General features: G+C 38.1%; 1 protein-coding gene across 1 annotated transcript; it reads left to right on the forward strand.

Annotated features, from left to right (window-relative positions):
• Positions 1-3,599: 3,599 nt before the first annotated feature.
• Positions 3,600-25,306, forward strand: LOC307120023 (myosin-6-like; the record flags this gene model as incomplete). The annotated part of the gene is made up of 35 exons (XM_079806849.1): positions 3,600-3,800; positions 3,882-4,025; positions 4,105-4,261; positions 4,341-4,368; positions 4,449-4,557; positions 5,288-5,380; positions 5,488-5,551; positions 5,653-5,751; positions 5,835-5,938; positions 6,386-6,524; positions 6,609-6,727; positions 6,860-7,009; positions 7,101-7,271; positions 7,385-7,725; positions 7,889-8,012; positions 8,095-8,231; positions 8,317-8,572; positions 8,656-8,898; positions 8,977-9,153; positions 9,245-9,390; positions 9,814-9,904; positions 10,248-10,637; positions 10,926-11,052; positions 11,142-11,260; positions 11,400-11,596; positions 11,744-11,927; positions 12,136-12,301; positions 12,381-12,505; positions 12,689-12,997; positions 13,092-13,295; positions 13,401-13,697; positions 13,776-13,880; positions 14,019-14,114; positions 14,207-14,341; positions 23,419-25,306. 35 exons carry the CDS (start codon positions 3,600-3,602, stop codon positions 23,437-23,439), a joined length of 5,568 nt encoding a protein of 1,855 aa, XP_079662975.1. The 3' UTR covers positions 23,440-25,306.
• Positions 25,307-25,849: the final 543 nt, after the last annotated feature.

A 25,849-nucleotide genomic window follows, 5' to 3' on the forward strand; every position in this document is an offset into this window, starting at 1 on the left:
ATTTTATACAATGTTTGAAATAATATTTTTTACTTTGGATACATGTAAAATATATTATTTTAAAGTTATAAAATGTTGATATTTAAAATGTCAACTGCAAACTGAAGTTAAGAGCCTGTTTCATCGGATGCTCTAAGCAATCATGATAATGTGCTGATGATCTTCACATTACCACCACCAGAGGATGTCACTGTCACTGGTGATCAACCACATCAAAATGTTAAGCAATATACAATTGCTTCAAAAAGACCAGAAGTTTAATGCATATTTTTCAAAGTATGTTTTAAATAAAAGTGGTGTTATTTGCATATCAAAATTTAGAATTTATTTTGCAGCAGCACTTGAAGTGACAAACAAAACTTGATCCTGGTATCAAAAATGAGCTTCAATTTACACTGAAACTTTCACCATCTATATAAAGGAGTCACATGATCAGTGTTATCTAGAAACAGTCTGGCACAAACACTATATTGTCAAACGTTTTGGGACGCCTGCCTTTACATGCACATAAACTTTAATGACATCCTATTCTTAATCCATAGGGTTTAATATGGAGTCGGCCCACACTTTGCAGCTCTAACAGCTTCAGCTCTTCTGAGAAGGCTTTCCACAAGTTTTAGGAGTGCAAAGTTTATGGGCCTTTTTGACCATTCTTCTAGAAGCGCATTTGTGAGGTCAGTCTCCACTCTAATTCATCCCAAAGGTGTTCTATCGGGTTGAGGTCAGGACTCAAGTTCCTCCACACCAAATTCGCTCATCCATGTTTTTATGGACCGACACTTTGTGCACTGGTCAGTCATGTTGGGACAAGAAGGTGCCGTCCCCAAACTGTTCCCACAAAATTGGGAGCATGAAATTGTCCAAAATGTCTTGGTGAAGCATTAAGAGTTCCTTTCACTGGAACTTAGGGGCCAAGCCCAACCCCTAAAAAACAACCCCACACCAAACTTTTACACGTGGCACAATGCAGTCAGGCAAGTCCTGTTCTCCTGGTAACCGCCACTGCATCTGACGCTTTGCATTGCTCTTGGTGATGTAAGGCTTGGATGAGCTGCTCGGCCATGGAAACCCATTCCATGAAGCTCTACACACTGTTCTTGAGCTCATCTGAAGGCCACACAAAGTTTGGAGGTCTGTAGCTATTGACTCTGCAGAAAGTTGGCGACTTCTGCGCACTGTGCGCCTCAGCATGCGCTGACCCCGCTCTGTGATTTTATGTGGCCAAACACTTTGTGGCTGAGTTGCTGTTGTTCCCAATCGCTTCCACTTTGTTATAACACCACTAACAGTTGAGCGTGGAATATTTAGTAGTGAGGAAATTTCCCGAATGGACTTATTGCACGGGTGGCCACCGATCACGGTACCACACTTGAGTTCACTGCGCTCCTAAGAGCGGCCCATTCTTTCCCAAATGTTTGTAGAAGCGTCTGCATGCCTAGTGCTTGATTTATACACCTGTGGCCATGAAGTGATTGGAATACCTATATTCAATGATTTGGATAGTGTACACTCATTTGAACTAATTTGCTCAAAATGTACAAAATTCTAAAACTTTCAGTTTGATCCATGCTTTAATTATACTTTTAATCACCGATTTTTTAATGTGGTCTCAGAATTTTGATACAGTGTTGTTTTGAGATATTGTGAGACATCAGTGTCATTGAGATACTATTATAGTTTTTATTACAATTTTAAATTAGTTTAAATTTTTTGTTTTTTTGTTTTGTTTTCACTTTAATGTTAGGTAAAGTTATATAGTCTTTTTAGAAAATGTAATTTTTATTTCAGTTTTAGTTATTTCATTTTTTTTTTTTTTTTTTTTTTTAATTTCACTTTTGCATTTAATCAATGTGCCATTGTTTAATGCTTAAGAATTACACCTACTAATTTACATTTTACTAGCAAAACTAGCTGCATGGTCTGAAGCAGAAGACCGGAAGTAGAGACACAATGAATTCCTATTTAAACCAACAGATGCAAAACCGTTCTAGTGCACCCAGTGACAAAAGGAAGCTCCGATTACAGGTTGTCTCCATTTCTTCCATTCTTTCTTCTGAGTGTTGATAAACCAGAGTAAATAGACAGGTGATAATGAGGCTCTGTAAAGGATGAGGGGCCTAGAATAGATTGCCCAAGTGCTAAGACTAAGTAAGGTGCTTGTGGAGAGGGTGCAAAATAGCTGAGGGGCAAGAGGTCAAGGCCGGCTAGAAACATCACAAAAGGTCTTAAGTGATGGCACAGCTCCCCAACAAATCAACACCGTAGAGCTGACAATACATTAACGCTGTATAGAAACAGATCTGGGGCTAAGTAAGATGGTTAGTTTTAACTGCTCACCGTGTTCTATCTGTTAAGAATGAATAATTATAAGCACTTTCATGTTAACTGATGCACAGAACAGTAACACTGCTGTAATGTATTCAGAATATATTAATTTCTGTAAACATACAAATTGCATTTTCTATCTTACAGAATACATTTCATGGTGAACATGGATTAACATGAATGAAGCTATTGTTCATATACATCATTTGTGTTTTACAGGTTGTATCAAATTCATTACTTGATGCAAACTCTAAACACAAATTAGGGATATAGCATTTAGAAATCAAGTAAGGTTAAAGCAACCTACAAGCAAGAGTTGCAGCTGTCTCTGCATTAGTGGAGAACAAAAGGTCGCAAGTGCAGATATTCATTGTTGCCGTTACAGCTGTCTACTGACAATTTTACTGTTCCGTGACAGCCGTCTTGCTCATAAGGCATTGTTACCTTGTCTTTATCCTTGAGCACAAAGATAAACCTGTGAAATTCCCAGTGCATGCATGTCACTCTTTGAGGACAGAAAATGACGCACAGTTCTAGAAAAGCATCATAGCGCATTATTGCTGGAATCTAACTGAAAAAACATGTTGTGAATTTGTCCTATGAAACTAACTACAAAATATGAAAGTGAAGGTGTAAAATTTCAGTATAAAAACCTTATCAGTAAATATCTGATAAAAAAAAATATATACATATGAGACAAAAATAGCACCATTGTTATTTAGATCCTTTCTGATATTTCGCACTACCACCACACACCACACACCACGTGCTATACTACTGTGACTGACAAAGATTTTTTTCAGCCTTCCAAAAAGAGCTATACACACCCGAACCAAGTGACCAGAACCAAATACAGATAGTCAACGTCACAGTCATTGTGCCTTTATATAAAGAGATACATTACAGCACAATGTTGCAAGCTCAGATCATTGTGTCATCTAAAGGTAAGAACACACATAATTAGATTAAATTGTTCATAGGACTGAACAATAGAATAAGATGACTTCTCATAAAAAAAATTTTTTTTCATTGAAAGGACTTGGATTTTCTTGGGTTTGGATTTCGTCTGGTAAGGCATGCTTTTATAAAGGTCAACACATTGTGTATATGTGTGCGTGTATGTTTATGCAATATTTTCTTTTTGTCACCAATAAATAATTAGATTTTTTATATTTATAAATCATATTTAATTTATATTTTTTTCCAATATATCTTTTAATTGTAAACAAGTTTCACTTTAAGAGAATCTTGTCATCTATGCCTCAGTCTGAAAGATGGGGGATGCTGTGATGGCAGAGTTCGGGCCAGCGGCTCCGTACCTCAGGAAATCAGACAAGGAGCGTCTGGAGGCCCAAACTCGCCCCTTCGACATGAAGAAAGAATGCTTTGTGCCCGACCCTGAGGTTGAGTACGTCAAAGCCTCCATCACTAGTAGAGACGGTGACAAAGTCACTGTTGACACTGAATTTGGGAAGGTAAGATCTAATCTCTGCATTGTTGTAGATTGTACACAGAAGTACAGTGTGACTGTCAAAACATTTTTGTGTTATCCACAGACAGTAACTGTGAAGGAGGTGGATGTTCACCCCCAGAACCCGCCAAAGTTCGATAAAATTGAGGACATGGCGATGTTCACCTTCCTACACGAGCCCGCTGTGCTGTTTAACCTCAAAGAGCGTTACGCAGCCTGGATGATCTACGTGAGTCGAGTCTTAACACACTCACACATTCTCTTTATCTTGCATGAGCAGATCTAAACCTTCTGTGAATCTCCTACAGACCTACTCTGGGCTCTTCTGTGTCACTGTGAACCCCTACAAGTGGCTGCCAGTGTACAACCAGGAAGTTGTCAATGCCTATCGAGGAAAGAAACGAACTGAGGCCCCTCCACACATCTTCTCCATCTCTGACAATGCCTACCAGTACATGCTGTCAGGTGATGATCTGACTTATGTTTTTAGAGATTTCTAATGCAATTTCAAATGCTAAGTTTCTTACGTTTTATTTTCTCACAGACAGAGAAAACCAGTCTGTCCTGATCACGTACGTAATACATATTATTCCACACCAATATTTCGATGCAGTATTTTATCAGTCTTTTAATGAACTGTTTTTATTTTAAGTGGAGAATCCGGTGCTGGAAAGACTGTGAACACTAAAAGAGTGATCCAGTACTTTGCGAGCATTGCAGCAGCATCACCCGGCAAAAAGGATCCATCAGCAGAGAAAAAGGTGCTTAATTCCCAAAAACTCATTCCCAAAAACTCATTATGGATGAATGAATATACCATAGACCATAAAAAAATATGGAGGATGCGACTTCATTCTCTTCCGCTGAAGAAAAGTGAAGCTGCCGGAGGTTTCAAATATGGCTCTAACAGCTTGCACAGATTTGGGACCGAGTCTGCAGTAGTTACCTCGGGACTGGACTCTGCGCAGTACAGAGCCGGAAGTAGAGCCGTGATATTAAAAGCCGCCCACACTCTTGCAGATGCGGAACAATTTATTATGTTGGTTTGAAATAAACAGTTATGGAAATGTTGAAATTAAAGCTAAAGCTCCAATCTCCACCCAAAAATCCCGGAAAAAGTCTGTTGTTGCCTCAGTGACGACTTCACTCAGACAAGCCGTCAATCTCAGCTGTCAATCGTTTTTAACACGAGTGCGGGAGGTTTGGAATATACCTTCTATATAGCATAGCATACAAAAAAATTACTAAATTAATGTCTTCATATATTAAATATTGTTATGAGTAACCTTACTTGTACCATATTGCAATGCATTTACACGTAAACAAACAACAACATCTTTGTTTTCTTAATAATATTTCTGCTGTGACTTTGATTCTGTATGGATTATTGTTATTTTTACAAGACTACATAATGTCAGAACATATGCATGGCTGTTAACTTAAAGGTACATCAAACGCTTTACACAATTATTGTTAAAATATGATTCTCAGGGTACTCTGGAAGATCAAATCATCCAGTGTAATCCTGCTCTGGAGGCCTTTGGTAATGCCAAGACCATCAGAAATGACAACTCCTCCAGATTTGTAAGTGGGGTTTACATTGGTGTTGTTATTCTATATTGGTTGGTTTCCATAATATGTTATATGAGCAAGCTATTTATTTTATTTATTATGTATTGCTGTATTTACAGGGTAAATTTATCCGTATCCATTTTGGGGTCAGTGGAAAGTTATCTTCTGCTGACATTGAGACTTGTAAGTACTTTCATTTCATAAGAAACAACATTTTTTAACAAATCACTCATTGATGAAATGTGTAACTGTTTTGATATTCATCTGTTTATCAATTCATTTAGATCTGCTGGAGAAGTCTCGTGTCACCTTTCAGCTCAAGGCTGAGAGAGACTACCACATCTTCTATCAGATTCTGTCCCAGAGAAGACCAGAACTACTGGGTAAAATTACCCATCATATCTATTAGCACTGCCAGCTCTAATTAGAAGAGTCTTTTCTGATCTATGTTCCCATTTCCCCTTAGAAATGCTGCTCATCACCAACAACCCCTTTGACTATGCCTTCATCTCCCAAGGAGAGACACAAGTGGCTTCTATTGATGACTGTGACGAGCTGATGGCCACTGATGTGAGTGTTTGTTAAAAACATAGGCAGTTGACAATACGAGATACCACATTATACAATATTATAAGAAATAGTCCAGTTTAGTCACCATTAGCACTTTTGACAACCTGTATGACTGCGTTTATCCTGAGGAACATGAATTGATAATGTCCTGGCTGTTTTCCATACAATAAAAGCATATCATGATCAGGGGCTGTCAATAAGTATAAAACCATAAAAGGTCCGCACAACTTGTTTTTTTCCGATGCCATCTGATTGTGTGAGGAAAAGAACAGCGTGAACACGCTCTACTTGTGTGTTCCACAAAATAAATTAAGTCATACAGGTATACAACAACTTGAAAGGGAATAAATTATTCTCTTGTCCATTCTTTAAAAAAAAACACTGCTAATGTAGTTGTCAAAAAGTAGAAGAAGAAACATTTGCCATGAAATTTAACATTTGCTGTAGGAAGCGTTCGATGTGTTGGGTTTCACCACTGAAGAGAAGAACAGCATCTACAAGCTGACTGGTGCTGTCATGCACTACGGCAACATGAAGTTCAAACAGAAGCAAAGAGAGGAACAGGCCGAGGCTGATGGGACTGAGGGTCAGTATAACTTGGAATCTCAGCTTCATAAAGGAGACATGTTGTATATAGAGTGATGGCTCTGTATTCTTTTTTATCATGTAGATGCTGACAAAGTCGCATATCTGATGGGCCTAAATTCAGCTGACTTGATCAAGGGTTTGTGCCACCCAAGAGTCAAAGTAGGAAATGAGTGGGTTACCAAGGGACAGAATGTTCAGCAGGTAACAAAAGAAAATAATAATCAAATGGGGAGTGTTTCCAAGACATAAAAACTAAATATTTAATGTCACTGAAAAAAATGCTATCTAGCTTGCAATGTGTCAAATTCAGCAAAATTCAACATTTTCTATCAGGTGTACTACTCTATTGGTGCTCTGGCAAAGTCAGTGTACGAGAAGATGTTCCTCTGGATGGTTGTGAGAATCAACCAATCCCTGGACACCAAACAGCCTCGCCAGTACTTCATTGGAGTGCTGGACATTGCTGGATTTGAGATCTTTGATGTAAGCTGAAATTATTGTTATTCAAGAACAAATCCAACAAGTAGTGCAACCAGTTTGATCATTTGGATTATACAATATCTTCCACCTGCAGTTCAACACCTTTGAGCAGCTGTGCATCAACTTCACTAATGAGAAGTTGCAGCAGTTCTTCAACCACCACATGTTTGTGCTGGAGCAAGAGGAATACAAGAAGGAGGGCATTGAATGGGAGTTTATTGACTTCGGCATGGACTTGCAGGCTTGTATTGAGCTCATTGAGAAGGTGGGTGAATATTGTGTTCATGATTATACTGTGAGGGGGAAAATCATAATTTTCAGTATGAAGTCTTGTGGCAAACTCATATATTGACTGTCATAATCTACAATTCATTTTAGCCCATGGGTATCATGTCCATCCTTGAAGAGGAGTGCATGTTCCCCAAAGCCAGTGATGCAACATTTAAAGCTAAGCTTTATGACAACCATATGGGGAAAAATCCAAACTTCCAGAAGCCTAGGATTGTCAAGGGTAAACCAGAGGCCCATTTTGCCCTCGTTCACTACGCTGGCACTGTTGACTACAACATCAATAACTGGCTGGTGAAGAACAAGGACCCTCTCAATGAGACGGTTGTAGGGTTGTTCCAGAAGTCAACTCTTAAGCTGTTGTCTATTCTGTTCGCTATTTATGCAAGTGCTGACTCTGGTAAGTACATACTGGAGTGTGACATGAAAATATAATAAGCACTACTTTTATTGTTTAATAATAACAATTGGCTTTCGTGTCTTGCAAAATAATTTTATGTATGACTCCAAGTTATTTTAGGTTGCTTCATTTCAACACTCAGTATGCAAATTTAAGCATTTGCTAGAAATAAAAATAAATATTTTTTTTGTTAGATACCGCATCCTAAATCCTGCTGCTATCCCTGAGGGACAGTTCATTGATAACAAAAAGGGTGCAGAAAAACTTCTGGGGTCTCTGGACATTGATCACAACCAGTACAAGTTAGGACATACTAAGGTATTTTTATATTAACAATAACTTTTTCCAAAGCCACTTTTCCATCGCCATCCTTTTTGATGGTAGATTCTTCCCTATACAGGTCTTTTTTAAGGCTGGTCTTCTGGGTACTCTTGAAGAGATGCGAGATGACCGTCTTGCACTTATTATAACTGGAATTCAGGCCAGGGCTCGTGGTTTTCTATCAAGAGTTGAGTTCCAGAAAATTGTGGAAAGAAGGTTAGATTTTAGCTCTTCAATCTTTAACATATTATTGAAGTTACATTTAAATGCAAGACTGAACATTCTAATTTAATCTCTATAGAGATTCTTTGTTGGTGATCCAGTGGAATGTCCGTGCTTTCATGGGTGTCAAGAATTGGCCCTGGATGAAGCTCTACTTCAAGATCAAGCCTCTGCTGAAAAGTGCAGAGACTGAGAAAGAAATGGCCAACATGAAGGAAGAATTCCTGAAGTTGAAGGAGGCTTATGCCAAATCTGAATCCCGCAGAAAGGAGCTTGAGGAAAAGATTGTTTCTCTTCTCCAAGAGAAGAACGACCTACAGCTTGCAGTGCAGTCTGTAAGTTCACATGGGACTACAACTCTGCACTTTTCAAAAGTCAGAAAATAAAATCAGATTTAATTTTTTTTTCATGTGGATAGGAGCAAGATAATCTTACAGATGCTGAGGAGAGATGTGAGGGTCTGATCAAGAGCAAGATCCAGCTTGAGGCCAAAGTCAAAGAAATGACTGAAAGGCTGGAGGATGAAGAGGAAATGAATTCTGAGCTGACTGCAAAGAAACGAAAGCTGGAGGATGAATGTTCTGAGCTCAAGAAGGACATTGATGATCTTGAGCTCACTCTTGCCAAAGTAGAGAAAGAGAAACATGCCACTGAGAATAAGGTCAGTTTTCAACACTGAACGTTTAGTGATGCTAGAATGGGTTTAGAGTTCACTTGATACAATGACACATTTCTACAGGTTAAAAACCTGACAGAAGAGATGGCAGCTTTGGACGAGATCATCGCTAAGCTGACCAAGGAGAAGAAAGCTCTTCAGGAGGCCCATCAGCAAACGCTGGATGACCTCCAGAGTGAGGAAGACAAAGTCAACTCACTCACAAAAGCCAAAACCAAACTAGAGCAACAAGTGGATGATGTAAGAGCCAGAAAACACAACACTAGAATTAAAATGAGAATCTTTAAGTAATTGCTTAATTATTTATTTATATTTTTGGGATAAAGTTTAGCTCGAAGGTTCTCTGGAACAAGAAAAGAAAATCCGCATGGATCTTGAGAGAGCCAAAAGAAAGCTTGAGGGTGACTTGAAGTTGACTCAAGAGAATGTGATGGATTTGGAAAATGATAAGCAGCAGATGGAGGAGCGGCTAAAGAAGTAATATATATTATATGATATAAAATATATAATCCAATTTTAGTATTAAAATACATTTGGTCAATAAAGTTACATTTGACTTTAGTTAACTACATTATTTAACATGAACGAATAATGAAAATACTTTTAAGGATTTAAATGTAATCATTAATTGTACATTTAAACATTTACTAACACATTATCAAAATTGAATACAGTTAATACTGTTAATATTATTAAATGAGCCTGAACTGACATAAGCTAACAATGAAAAGTTTTATTTTTATTAATTAACGTTAACAATGTTTTAAAAAAAACTGTAACAAATGTATTTTGTTAGTTAATGATGTTTACTGCATTATCTAAGGTTACCTACTTGAATCTTTTTGTAAAATTGTACCTGATATTTTAATTTGAAATTATGTCATCCTGTTTACTTGACAGAAAAGACTTTGAAATAAGCCAGCTAAATAGCAAGATTGAAGACGGACAAGCTTTGGAGTCCCAACTACAGAAAAAACTCAAAGAGTTGCAGGTAAACTTTATACGTCTTAATGAGCAATATATTTATGAGTAATATCATGCTCATAGTCATGCAAAACGTCTTCTGCAGCATCTATGCATCATTAATTTTGCATGAAAATATTGTTTCATACAAAAAGTTAAACACTAATTTCATATATATTGTCTTTCAATAATTCAAGTACTTTTCAAGTACCTCTTCATAAATATGGCTGTTTTCAAAGGTTTTCTAGGACTCACATTTTAAAAAGTCAAATTCAAGTACTTCAAGCACCTTGTACGAACCCTGTTAATAAGATAGACAATTGGACAGTTAGGAATTTTAAACTTAATTTTGAATGTATGCACATTACTAGGCCAGAATTGAAGAGCTTGAGGAAGAGCTGGAGGCTGAGAGAGCTGCCCGTGCTAAAGTTGAGAAACAAAGAGCTGATCTGTCCAGAGAACTGGAGGAGATCAGTGAGAGGTTGGAGGAGGCTGGTGGAGCCACTGCTGCCCAGATTGAGATGAACAAGAAACGTGAAGCTGAGTTCCAGAAACTGCGCAGAGACCTTGAAGAGTCCACTCTGCAACATGAGGCCACTGCGGCTACACTGAGGAAGAAACATGCAGACAGTGTGGCGGATCTAGGAGAGCAGATTGACAACCTCCAGAGAGTGAAGCAGAAGCTGGAGAAAGAGAAGAGTGAACTCAGACTGGAACTGGATGATGTGGTCTCCAACATGGAGCAGCTTGTAAAGGCAAAGGTGAGTGAGAGAAATGATGCTGAGAGTCTATAACACGGGTGTCCAAAGTCGGTCCTGGAGGGCCACCGTCCTGCGGAGTTTAGCTCCAACTTGCCTCAACACCTGTCTGGAAGTTTCTAGTGGTTCCTAATAAGACCTTGATTAGCTGGTACAGGTGTGTTTAATTGTGGTTGGAGCTAAACTCTGCAGGACAGTGGCCCTCCAGGAGTAGGATTGGACACCCCTGGTCTATAACATATGTGTGTCAGTCACAGAAAGCAATCAACTATGATATAATTTATCCTCAAGACAAACCTGGAAAAAATGTGCAGAACTCTGGAAGACCAGATGAGTGAGTACAGAACCAAGTCTGAGGAAGGTCAGCGCAGCATCAATGATTTCACCATGCAAAAAGCCAAGCTGCAAACTGAGAATGGTAATAACACAAAATATTGTGTTATGGTACCAACTGTACCATAATGATAATTGGAACAAATTCAATATTTTTTTTACATTTTCTTTCAGGTGAACTTGCTAGACAGCTTGAGGAGAAAGACTCCCTGGTGTCTCAGTTAACCAGAGGCAAGCAGTCCTACACTCAACAAATTGAGGACCTCAAGAGGCAGCTCGAAGAAGAAATCAAGGTTTTCAAAATCTCCCTCAAATTTGTATTTATTTTTATTTAGCTTAAGACCAAAAACTCACTGTTGTAACAAACAACTGGTCCCAAATATTATTTAATTATTATTCAAATATATTTATTTATCTGAATATATTCTTCAGGCTAAGAATGCCCTGGCTCATGCAGTTCAGTCTGCTCGTCATGATGCTGATCTGCTGAGGGAGCAATATGAGGAGGAGCAGGAAGCCAAGGCTGAGCTGCAGCGTGGTATGTCCAAGGCAAACTCTGAAGTGGCTCAGTGGAGAACCAAGTATGAAACTGATGCCATCCAGAGGACTGAGGAGCTGGAGGAAGCAAAGTAAGAAACTAACACTATTTACATTTTAAAAGATGAGACACTTTTCTGAATGTTCTGCTATAGTTGGTGGCCAATTAAACACATTCAAATGCAGTTTAAATGTAATGCTTGAGATGTTCACTATATTTTGTATTTTGATTATTACAGGAAGAAACTGGCTCAGCGTCTGCAAGATGCAGAAGAAGCTGTGGAAGCTGTTAATGCTAAATGCTCCTCTCTGGAGAAGACTAAGCACAGGTTACAGAATGAGATTGAAGACCTCATGGTGGATGTGGAGAGATCCAATGCTGCTGCCGCTGCTCTGGACAAGAAGCAAAGAAACTTTGATAAAGTAAGGAAATTAAGTATTTTTTCATTAGCAGGAAAAATTAGTCATGTAAAATTTTACCATGTAAAATAAAAATTGTGCAATGTTAAATTGATAGTAAACGTTTCTAAAAAGTTTCTAACTATGGATAGAGTCTAGTACTTTACTACAAAACCACTTGACCAAAAGGAACTGCTCACAATGGCCAATTGGTCTTGTTAAATTTAACCAGGTCCTGGCTGAGTGGAAGCAGAAGTATGAGGAGTCCCAAACCGAACTGGAAAGTGCCCAAAAAGAAGCTAGATCTCTGAGCACTGAACTCTTTAAATTGAAAAACTCGTATGAGGAGTCATTGGACCACCTGGAGAGCATGAAGAGGGAGAACAAGAATCTCCAAGGTAAGAGTGGTTTTACAACTCCAAACCACTACTTGAATTGCTTGCATTTGTGAGCTCACATGTTATTGCTATTACACAGAGGAAATTTCTGACTTCACTGAGCAACTTGGTGAGAGTGGGAAGAATATTCATGAGCTGGAGAAAGTTCGAAAACAACTGGAGCAGGAGAAACAAGAGATACAAACAGCTCTGGAGGAGGCTGAGGTAAAAGAAGAACAACCATTTCCCCCAAAATTCTTATTAATTTCACAACTCTTTGATTTAAATCAAGCTATTGTTTAAGTTGATTGATCATTCCAGATTATTTTAAGGAAGGTCACCTCCCACACAGGGCAAAACAAAACTTTAAATCTCAATAATAACAAACACCCATTTTACTCTTCATAGGGTTCCCTTGAACACGAGGAAGGCAAGATACTTAGAGCTCAGCTGGAGTTCAATCAGGTCAAAGCTGATATGGAACGTAAGCTGACGGAGAAAGATGAAGAGATGGAGCAGGCCAAGAGGAACCAGCAGAGAATGGTGGATACCCTGCAGAGCTCACTGGAATCAGAGACTCGCAGCAGAAATGAAGCTCTCAGGCTGAAGAAGAAGATGGAGGGAGACCTCAATGATATGGAGATTCAGCTCAGCCAGGCTAACAGACAGGCATCAGAAGCACAGAAGCAACTCAAGGGTCTTCATGGGCATCTCAAAGTATGACAAATCTTCAAATCAAGATTTTATGATGCTTAGAAGATATCCAACCCAGATCTTCAGTCTTTTTATTTGTAAAATGTGTACTTTACAGGATGCCCAACTGCAACTAGATGATGCTCTTCGTAGTAGTGATGATCTCAAAGAGAACATCGCCATTGTGGAGAGACGTAACAATCTGCTGCAGGCTGAACTGGATGAGCTGAGATCCATGGTGGAACAAACTGAGAGAGGAAGGAAACTGGCTGAGCAGGAACTGCTGGATGTCAGTGAGAGAGTTCAGCTCCTGCATTCTCAGGTATGACACATTTGTACTAATACTATGCTAAATAAAGTCTAAATCATCTCTTAGTACACAATATCAACTAAAGACTATATGAATGTGAATATTGTCCATGTTCAGAACACCAGCCTGCTGAATCAGAAGAAGAAGCTGGAGGGAGATAATACTCAGCTTCAGACTGAGGTTGAGGAGGCAGTGCAGGAGTGCAGGAATGCTGAGGAAAAAGCCAAGAAGGCCATCACTGATGCTGCCATGATGGCTGAGGAGCTGAAGAAGGAGCAGGACACCAGTGCTCATCTGGAGCGCATGAAGAAGAACATGGAGCAGACCATCAAGGACCTGCAGCACCGTCTGGATGAAGCTGAGCAGATCGCCATGAAGGGTGGCAAGAAGCAGGTCCAGAAACTGGAAGCCAGGGTAAGTTGCTGATGTTTTAAGAAACTACTTATTCTAAAAATATAAATTTTTATACGAAAATTGTTACACATCTGTTAGGTGAGAGAGCTGGAAAGTGAGGTGGAAATAGAACAGAGAAAGGCCACTGATTCTGTCAAGGGGATTCGTAAATATGAGAGACGCATCAAGGAGCTCACCTACCAGGTAGGAAAAATGTTACCAACTAACAATTTTGTCCCTGCTTGATTTGATCATGTTATTTTTTGAAAATACATAAAGTGGTGTCTTACAGTATTTAAATGTATATTGCATATACTAAAAAAATTTTTTTGCTTTGCATAGACTGAGGAAGACCGAAAGAATCTGGCTCGCCTTCAGGATCTGGTGGACAAACTCCAGCTGAAGGTCAAATCCTACAAGAGATCTGCTGAGGAGGCGGTGAGTAATTTCCCAGACTGGTGCCATCTTATGATACGACTTCTCTAGTGATTGTATCTTTTGATTTTCACAAATGCTGTTTTTATCTTTAGGAAGAACAAGCCAATTCCAATCTTGGCAAGTTCCGTAAACTGCAGCATGAGCTGGATGAGGCAGAGGAGAGGGCTGATATTGCTGAATCTCAGGTCAACAAGCTGAGAGCCAAGAGCCGTGATACAGGATCCAAGGTAAGCGTAAGCATTTAAAACAAGTGATTTTGGTCACAAAAATAAAAACCTCAAAAAATCCAAAAATAGTCAGTTATGTCAACTTGATAGGTCAACTCTAGATCTGCACTTTTTTAGTGACTTTAGGACATGGATAGCAAGTAGTTTCAACAACTAGCCTACACTTGATGAAATGCAATTTGCTATTTAACAAGTGTGGCTATTGAGAAAAACAAACAAACATTCATGCCGGTTAGCTGTGTAGAGTTTAAGCCATTTTGAACTGGATCAGCTAAACTTTAACATTCTTTTGGTTTCCTTTCTAACAGAAGGGGGCTGATGAGGAGTGATGTTTATCTCTCTAAACATGGATTGCTGAGACGACCTCTTCTGTAGTTTGGTAGAATAAAGCAGACATGAAAATTAATACCTCATACACTTTTGTCTTTTGTTTTTAAACAATGTAGACATTGCAATGTCCCAACATGATCCTGAAAACAAAAGTAAATCAGTTGCCTGAATGTACTGTATGTGCCAGAGACTGTGCTAAGATCTAATTCAAACTAAAGTCGAAATGTTCTTAAATTGTCCTTTGAAGTATGGTCAGCCATACAAAGATACGGTGTTTAGAATTTTTACCAAACTATTGCAAACCACATAATGCAGATGAAGTTGCTGACCATTACACTGTATGTTTTGACAGCTCATCCCCAGGGAATAAAATAAAACTAAGGTTTTGAATTAAATTATTATGGTTCAAATGCCTTAGATTTATTTAGTTTTGACAGAGCAGTAAAATGCAGGAGGAAATTCAAGTACCGTATAATAGTAGCCTACATAGACCATTACATCTCTTTGGTGAATGTGAAATATTGATTTAAATTATAGTCAATATAAATTATTGTTGTGAACAGCCATCATCGTTAGACTAAGAATTTACAGTTCAGCTCAATTTCAATAGAACTCTTTCACGTCAATTGCGTTGGCAATACATTAATTCTAAACCTAAAGTAACCTCATCAATGCTGTGAATGTGAGAGCTGCAATAGTCAGTCACCACCACTTGAGGGCGCCACCACCATTAAATCTCATATGAAGCATACTTTCTAGATGTCCATGTAAAGCAGGATTGGGAAAGTGGTCTACTTTTTATTCCTTTTGAACTTAAAATTTATGTATAAACAATTTACAAAAATATATTTAACATTTCCAATGGTATTGCTTAGGAAAAACATTAACTGGTTAACCTTTTGCTACACTTTACAATAGGGTTCAATTTGTTAATGCATTAAGTATCACCAATTTATGAAAATGTCGATGTATGCTTTATCTAAATACACTACTTTTCATTGAAATTCATGAAATGTTTAAATGTAGAAATTAACATTAACCTATATTCATATGCTGTAAAACCATTGTTCATTGTTAGTTTGTTACCTAATGCATGAACAAATGCACAAATGAACTGAACTGTATTGTAAAGTGTTACTAATTACATAAACAGTAATAAACAAGAAAAGACTGTGTATTAGAGAGTGTAACATATGATAACTCTCTTAATAACCTGGTGTTAATGAAAAATACTCCTGAGAACACAGTACAAATTTCCATTATACAACTAACTGACTTTGATCTAATGTATGTCAGTGTCTCTTATATTCACTTATTTATCCAAAAGCCATTAAAAAGAATGATATTAGATATGTAGTTTGGAGGACACAATTAACAAATGGTTGTGTCTTAATTTGTAGTTTGAGAGCAAAATAGATAGCACTGCATGTATGTAAAAATGATGTAATGAGACAAAATATAGAGACACAAAAGTTACATAGATACACTATATTAGATACACCAAAAGTATTGGGACACCCCTACAAATAATTTAATTCAGGTGTTAAATCACTTTTATTGCCAAAGGTGTATAAAAGCACCTAGGCATACAGACTGCTTCTACAAACATTTGTGAAAGAATGGGTTGCTCTCAAGAGCTCAGTGAATTCAAGCGTGGTACCGAGATAGGTTGCCACCTGTGAAAATCAATTTATGAAATTTCCTCACTTGTACTAAATATTGTACAGCCAACTGTTAGTGGTATTATAACAAAGTGGAAGCAATTGGGAACAACAGTGAAAGACTGTGAAAAGCCACATTGTTTGGTGGAGGACAAAGGACACTTTTCACAGACGACGTCACACTGAGTGAATCAACTGAAAATGGCCTTAATCTACATGTCTTTCTCTTCATCTGAATCTCCCCCCATCCTACTTCCCTTCATGCTGAGAGATCACCCGAAATATACCCAAAATCTATTTGATTTAAATGTAAATTCTCACTATACAGTATTATATGTGTTTGATATCATTTGAAATGTCTCAGTGCGACTGGTACAAAAATCTCGTCCCCACAGAAGTATACAAGATGATAAGAGTTTTTAGAGATATTTTGCATATTATGATGGGTGTGGCTTTTGGAGCCCTTTGGTCTCTTCTTTCAATCCAGGCAAATGGGAGAGCGATTCAATTTAAATTCCCTTTGTTATCATGTTTCCATTTGAAAGAGGTTTCTGTCTGGTCTAACCTACTTAAAGCGATGTAGCAGAAAGATCGGGGCTGGACACTGTAATGAAAGTGAGCCCATAACGTGGGTGTTATGTAATATTCAGAAGTCAGGTATCTTTCACTCTTTACTGCAGAGTATTTGATATTATGTATGGATTATCCTTGAAGTGATTATGTAATTGGCATTATACATTTACCTGACTGTTAATAAATTGTTACATTTTGATCTGATCTGAATTACTCTGTAATTATTAACTATTTCTAATAGACTACAGAACGGAATAATCTCAACAAAGGGTGAAACAGAATGACTAAATCTGTGACTAACTATTAAATATAAATTACCAAACAACCAATTGGCTGTTAATAAATTGTTACATTTTTGATCTGTTCTGAATTACTCTGTAATTATTAACTATTTCTAATAGACTACAGAAAGGAAGAATCTCAACAAAGGGTGAAACAGAATGACTAAATCTGTGACTAACTATTAAATATAAATTACCAAACAACCAATTGGCATTCAATCCTAAATTCGAGGTTATGATAAAATGGAGTCAGATAAGATACATTAGAAATAATCCATTCTACCCAGCTGAAAACACAGAACGCGCAGCGTCTTTCAAACCGCTATCGTTACTGTCATTGGAATGAATTCAGTGGTCTTACAATACCCTTCTCTTGGAATAAATTAATAATCAATACTGAGTGTTCACAGGATGAACTGATTGATTGATTGTAATTTTATGTAGCTACATCAAGTTAATCTCATTAACTGATTAAAATATTAATAATGAATCATAATGAATAATCATAATGAGCTATGAATAATTATTAACATTCCCCCTTTGAGCTAACTCAATATAAATCTGGTGGAGAATGCGGGCATCATTTTAAACAATTGTTTTCAGATGGACCCAGTAATCAATCATGTGTTGTTCCATAAACTTTATTACCATCATACATATACGTACAAGTTTCTGATAAAATCAACCAAACTATAGTTTGAATGCGCTTTCCTCCAAACGTCAGAAAGTTTCTCAATGCTATAATGCATGTTTAAATTGTACGATAAGAAACTAACCTGAAATGATCAAAGAAATTATAATTTTACTCGTTAAACAAGCTTAAGCCTTTTTCTGACGAAGAACTCTCAGACTAGACGCCTCTTTTTACCAGCATGAAAAATAGGCTAAAACTTTTATTCATATTGTGAATAGATTAAATACAGAAAGCAAGCAAAGCACGCTCCCTTTAATATAATCACTATAGCTGTCAATCAGATGTTGCGTGACTGCCAGTGCTTAAAGGGGCAAGTTGCGCAGCGTGCAAGACTCTGGAGGAGATCAGTGAGAGGTTGGAGGAGGCTGGTGGAGCCACTGCTGCCCAGATTGAGATGAACAAGAAACGTGAAGCTGAGTTCCAGAAACTGCGCAGAGACCTTGAAGAGTCCACTCTGCAACATGAGGCCACTGCGGCTACACTGAGGAAGAAACATGCAGACAGTGTGGCTGATCTGGGAGAGCAGATTGACAACCTTCAGAGAGTGAAGCAGAAGCTGGAGAAAGAGAAGAGTGAACTCAGACTGAAACTGGACGATGTGGTCTCCAACATGGAGCAGCTTTCCAAGTCCAAGGTGATGTTTTGTTTCCTTGATATCAAAATGTGCAGGACCCTTGAGGACCAGATGTCCGAATACAGAACAAAATATGAAGAAGGACAACGGAGCATCAATGACTTCACAATGCAAAAAGCTAAGCTACAAACTGAGAATGGTATGTACAATGACAAGGAAATACTTTATCCTGTGTATTGTTAGACAAATGCCCAAGATCGCACACTACTTTCTGTAAAAATAATGGTTATACTTCTATCTAGGGGAGCTTTCTAGACAGCTGGAAGAAAGGGATTCATTGGATTCACTCTCAGCTAACAAGAGGCAAGCAGTCCTTCACCCAGCAGATTGAGGACCTCAAGGGACAACTAGAGGAAGAAATCAATGAATGGTTTATTTTAAAGGATTTATTACCAACTGTCCATTGCATTTCAATGTATATTGTTAACAGGAAATTCCCAATCCTCATAGGCTAAGAATGCCCTGGCCCATGCAGTTCAGTCTGCTCATCATGATGCTGAATATTGTAAAAAAGTGAATGCTTCTTTGTAATATTTTAGGAAGAAGCTGGCTAAGAAGCAAAAGAAGCTGTAGAAGCTGTTAATGCTAAACGCTCCTCTCGGGAGAAGACTAAGCACAGGCTACAGAATGAGATTGAAGATCTCATGGTGGATGTGGAGAGATCTAATGCTGCTGCTGCTGCTCTGGACAGGAAGCAAATAAACTTTGATAAAGTAAGGAAAGAAAGTATTTTGTCATTAGCTGGGAAAAATTAGCCATGTAAAATTTTACCATGTAAAGTCAAAAATGGTCAATGTTAAATTTATAGTAAATGTACGTTTTTATTGATGGACAGGGTCTAGTACTATTCTTTACTACAAAACCACTTGACCAAAAGGCACTGCTCTCATTGGTAATTTGGCCTTGTTAGTTTTATTCAATAAGGTGAATAAAACACACTTATAAAGGATCTTTCTGTTCATTCAGCTCCAATGGTAACTAATCAAAGTCTGATTCTATCAACAGGTCCTAGCTGAATGGAGGCAGAAATATGAGGAGTCTCAGAGTGAGCTGGAAAGCTCCCAGAAGGAAGCCAGATCTCTCAGCACTGAACTATTCAAACTGAAGAACTCTTATGAGGAGTCTCTGGATCATTTGAAAACTATGAAGAGAGAAAACAAGAACCTCCAAGGTGCCATTGATTTATTAGTCAGTGGGCATGCACAAATATAAATAAAGAAAATAAATGTCTGCACACTACAGCTACAAAAATATATTTATAAACAGTGCAACATTTAAATCAGTCAGTTCTTTGTCAGGCTATTGATAACTTTTTGTCCCACACCTGAGCCCAATTTGGGTTTTGGATGTGCACACCTTTATTTGTATTTTTATTCACATCAATATCACAAAAATCTTAACTTGTATTAACTATTATTATCTTACCTAATAAACAGAGGAGATTGCTGATCTCACTGAACAAATTGTTGAGAGTGGAAAGAACATTCATGAGCTACAGAAAATCGGTAAGCAGTTGGAGCAGGAAGAAGCTGAAATTCAAACTGCTCTGGAGGAGGCTGAGGTACATCTAAATATCTAATTGTTGATATTTTTGTGTTATCTGTGTATTTATTCAAAATATTAAAATAATGTTATTCTAATAGAAGTGAACATGTTTCTAAAAAAACTATATTAATTGATCTGTCAGGGCTCCCTATTTCTCAGGAAATATTTTAAGAGCTCAGCTGGAGTTCAATCAGGTCAAAACTGATGTGGATACCCTGCAGAGCTCACTGGAATCAGAGACTCGCAGCAGAAATGAAGCTCTCAGGCTGAAGAAGATGATGGAGGGAGACCTCAATGAGATGAAGATTCAGCTCAGCCAGTCTAACAGACAGGCATCAGAAGCCCAGAAGCAACTCAAGGGTCTTCATGGGCATCTCAAAGTATGACGAATACTCAGCTTCAGACTGAGGTTGAGGAGGCAGTGCAGGAGTGCAGGAATGCTGAGGAAAAAGCCAAGAAGGCCATCACTGATGCTGCCATGATGGCTGAGGAGCTGAAGAAGGAGCAGGACACCAGTGCTCATCTGGAGCGCATGAAGAAGAACATGGAGCAGACCATCAAGGACCTGCAGCACTGTCTGGATGAAGCTGAGCAAATTGCCATGAATGGTGGCAAGAAGCAGGTCCAGAAACTGAGTCCAGAGTAAGTTTAAGAACCTCAGATCCTAATAATGCATTTTCTAGTTGCTATTCATGAATATTTGTATTCGAAGGTTTAGAATTGGTGTGTTGGAAATTATTTTGGATTTTTCAAGGCGAGAGAGCTGGAAAATGAGGTGGAGCTTGAACAGAGAAAGGCGAGCAAAAGGATTCTGTAAAAGGAGTCTGTAAATATGAGAGACGCACTTTCTTTGATACAAAAAATATTTTTATTCATGCAAAGATTTGATAAAACAACATAAATTGTGGTCAACTCAATGTATGCTCTATGATTATATAGGGTTGGGAGGGGTACTTTAAAAATGCATTCCATTACAGTTAAAAAATAACTTCATAAAAAAGTATTAAGTAACATTCCAAGTACCACAATACAAAAGTAATTTGATTACTTCTGGATTCCTTCAAGGTCACATATGTAAATAAAGTCAAGTAAAAAGCAGTATTTAGGACAATGACTGTTAATATAAATCAACCATCCACCACCCCCACGAACCCATGATTTTCTCTGATTCAGGTATCCGCACCCAATCGTCACATTATAATTATTGTAATTCTAAATGTTATGTGTGATGATATGGTCACATATTACACTGAAGTAGACTGCTTTCAAATTAACATTTAGCTATTTCAAGTAAAAGTTCTTCCTTGGCAAAATTGCATTTCCTTAATAGCCTAAACGCTTTACTTAAACAAAACATAAATTGTCACTGTTTCCGTCACTGAAACTTCCCGAACATACACACAAGAAATTAATACATTCATCCCAAGCAAAGGCTGGATATAGGCTTTATGAGTTTATTGTCGTATACATACGCTGTATACATACACAGCTGTTCCATATAACAAACTTATCACTTATTTTGTCCTGGTTAACTATTTCAGTAAAACATTGTACTTTTTCCTTCCTTTTTTTTAAATTCTCCTTTTCAAAAATTCTCTTGGATATGTTTTGCCTCCATTTCCTTTGTGTTTTGTATATTGACCACTAGGAGATGCTTCACTGAAGAGATATATGTTGTTGAAAAACTAAAGTCAATGAGTAATGCACACTTGTTGCATTTTACTATGAAACGAGAGTTCTGTGGAATCTAATTACTTCGTTTTTTAACATAACTGTAACAAAGTACTGTTACCAAATTTTTGTATCCTGATTACGTAACACCGTTAAATGTATTCTGTTACTCCCCAACCCTGACTTTTTAAGCAGACTGAAGCTTGGTACATACTCTGTAAGTATGAGAAAGGCAGGTGCCGAACATCTCTGTTTCTCTGAATTAACCCTGCCCACTTAAAAATATGTTTTAAGATAATTTCAGTAAAAATGTATGCATCTAATCATGCTTTACACTTTTGGTGTTCCCAGTCAAAAATGACCGGCCTTTTAAACATTTATTTTAAATAGCTTGTTATGCTATATTATCACCAAATATTGGATTCAATCTTTTTGTAGTTAATTTTTTGAAACTGATTAATTGTTGGCCTCACTGATCTGAGGATAAAGTTCATCTCTGTGAAAAAGAAAACTTGTAATAGTTTGTTTGTGTAGTAAACGCGTGTGTGTGCACAGTAGCGCGAGTCAAGATTAAAAGCGTGAGCGTGATTAAATCAAAATAAAAAATATGACTTGGTTTCTAGGCATGGGATTCCTTGATAAAATATCTTCATGTTTTTATAGGAGGAACAGGCCAATTCCAATCTGGGCAAGTTCCGTAAACTGCAGCATGAGCTGGATGAGGCCGAGGAGAGGGCTGATATTGCTGAATCTCAGGTCAACAAGCTGAGAGCCAAGAGCCGAGATACAGGATCCAAGGTAAGTATTTGTTGTTGGCAAACACATGTTAAATGCCTTGGCAGGTTTGGTGCATACTGCCATTTACATGAACTCTAAAGCAATCTAAAATTTAAATAAACTATTTGACTGTGGACTAGCCTAGAAATCTAGACGCACCCTAGCGGCAGAAAATTTATTTTTATAGTCTAGCAACTCTTAGTAGACCTGAGAGCTGGTAAAAACAAATTCTGGTCAGGCCAATCACAGCGTGTGTAGAGACGGTGGGCGGGCTTAACATAATGACGGCCCGTCACGGCGGAGTTGCGGAGGTTCTGCATGCTACTCGTAAACAAAGCTGACGCACAGCGGCCTTTTGAATCGACTTTGGCCGCGACTCTGGAAGACTTGGAGTTAAGCTTTTCTTTGAGAAAAGAACAGCATTGAAGTCATTCTTAAGAAAAGAAGATATGTTCAAAGTTTTGCCTACCGGATACGGCGAAAGTCTATTAACTAATGTTAGCTCGGCTTCACCTTCTTCTTTGCTCTGGTTGGTTGCGGCGCTCATGGCGCTATCCAATTGCATGCAGAGGGAATTTGAAAGACAACCCCTTATCCCGCCCCTCAGATTGAGCCCTGTCAATAGTGTGTTTCCAGATCCAACATCTTGATGTGGGTCTGACTTGTGAGGCTAACTGTGGACACCTACCCACAGAATATTTCAACAAGTTTAAAGTGAGAAATAACAGCTGTTGCTTCGAAAAGCCTTGATAAGCAGAGATAATGGCAACTCCGTTACTACTGTGCAATCAAATTTTGCAAGGAAATATAGAAATCATTTTAAACAATTATATTCATGGGCAAAATGTATTGTATTTTCTAATAAGATAAATTAATCTTACATCTTTTGTCGTTTTTTCTTCTTTGAACAGAAAGGACATGATGAGGAATGAAGCTCTCCCATCTCTCAAAATCTTGTGTGTTGCTTTGAATCCATTTGTCTCCATATCAATAGAATAAATAGAATAAAGAAAATGTGCAAATTAAACTTCTGCCACATTGTGTTATTTTAAAACTTGACATCATCACTAGTGGTTTAAACTGTGTGCTTTACAGAGTAATATGCATCAGCTGACAATGACAAAATTGTTATTTTGTTAAGATTCGTTGTGCTGATTAAAGTAGTTATGAGCATTAATAGTCAAGTAAAAACTTCTGCAATGAAATCCACAATTATACAGGTCATTCTCCAAAATATTGAAGTACCATAAACTTCTAGGAGAAATTATGAAAACGGGTCAGAACAGGCCCTTAACATACATGTAAAAAATACAATCAAATAAAATCTGTAGATAACATACTGTTGACTTACCTTTTCTAATGGTCGCAAATAGAAATAAAACTAGCAAACACGTTTCAGACGAGTGAACTGTCCGTTAAAGAAATACTCAATGGGTAGTGCCTGTCACTGCTCAAGATGATGCAGTGGCTCCAACAGACATGTTAAATAAAGGAGGAGTCGGGGAAGGAAGAAAGTGAGGCAACTTCAACACTTGTGCTATATTAAGAGCTCCATTAAGCTTAGCAAATACATTACTATATGTGAGAGGAGTCTCTGACGCACATCAACAACTTTAAAAAGCTTATAAACTTGACAATGACCATTTTTCTTAGGCATACAGGCAATGTGATGAATCTGAGCCAATTTGCGGATTAACATTGTTCAATGAGAGTTTGCCATAGCTTTTGAAAGTTCAAGGTGGTTAAACAATATCATAAGCATGGCATGGAGAAGGCATTAGGTCATGTATATAACTTTAGTGAGAGTTGTCCTACATACTGTTTCAAACCACCCTATCTGATCTCTTCCATCACAGAGGCAATCAAAGGAATTTAACAGGTTATCTTTGTCCTCAAGGCTAAAGTAAAGGAAACAATGCCATTTAAAACAATACAACTTGAAGGGTATGGCCCCTCTGTCATCTCTCTGAAGGACAGCAACAGACTTCAAGCATGCTATGCGATTCAGTGCTTCAAAGCATATTGGGGATATTCATCAAGTTTTTAGCCTGGATGCATAATGCAGCAGATGAACAATATATTTAGAAAACCCATACTGGTCAGAGTAAATTTTTATGTGAAGAAAAAATGCAAAAAATGCATTTTTTATACAATGTTTGAAATAATATATACACACATCCACCAGAGGATGTCACTTGGTGATCAACTATATCAAAATGTTAAGCAATATACATGTGCTTCAAAAAGTCCGAAATCGGTAGTTTAAAATATATTTTTTAAAATATAAAATAATTTGGTGTTATTGGCATATAAACATTTAGAATTTATTTTGCAGCAGCACTTGAAGTGACAAACAAAACTTGATCCTGTTATAAAAAATTAGCTTCAATTTACACTGAAACTTTCACCATCTATATAAAGGAGTCACATGATCAGTGTTATCTAGAAACAGTCTGGCACACACTATATTGCCAAAAGTTTTGGGACGCCTGCCTTTACATGCACATAAACTTTAATGACATCCTATTCTTAATCCATAGGGTTTAATATGGAGTTGGCCCACCCTTTGCAGCTCTAACAGCTTCAGCTCTTCTGAAAAGCTTTCCACAAGTTTTAGAAGTGCAAAGTTTATGGGCATTTTTGACCATTCTTCTAGAAGTGCATTTGTGAGGTCCAGCACTGATGTTGGACGAGAAGGCCTGGCTCGGAGTCTACCCTCTAATTCATCCCAAGGGTGTTCTATCGGGTTGAGGTCAGGACTCTGTGCGGGCCAGTCAAGTTCCTCCACACCAAACTCGCTCATCCATGTCTTTTTGGAGCGACGCTTTATGCACTGGAGCGCAGTCATGTTGGGACAGGAATGGGCCGTCCCCAAACTGTTCCCACAAAGTTGGAAGCATGAAATTGTCCAAAATGTCTTGGTATGCTGAAGCATTAAGAGTTCCTTTCACTGGAACTAAGGGGCCAAGCCAACCCCTGACAAAAAAAACCCACACCAAACTTTTACACATGGCACAAAGCAGTCAGGCAAGTTTTGTTCTCCTGGCAACCGCCAAACCCAGACTCGTCCATCGAATTGCCAAACAGAGAAGCGTGATTCGTCCCTCAGAGAGCACGTCTCCACTGTTCTAGAGTCCAGTGGCGGTATGCTTTACCCCACTGCATCTGATGCTTTGCATTGCACTTGGCGATGTAAGGCTTGGATGATGCTCGGCCATGCAAACACATTCCATGAAGTTCTCTACGCACTGTTCTTGAGCTAATCTGAAGGCCACACGAAGTTTGGAGGTCTGTAGCTATTGTGGCGACTTCTGCACACTTTGACCCTCAACATGCGCTGAC

This window comes from Gobio gobio (genome assembly GCF_949357685.1).
Source record: "Gobio gobio genome assembly, chromosome: 23".
In the NCBI taxonomy this organism is placed as follows: domain Eukaryota; kingdom Metazoa; phylum Chordata; class Actinopteri; order Cypriniformes; family Gobionidae; genus Gobio; species Gobio gobio.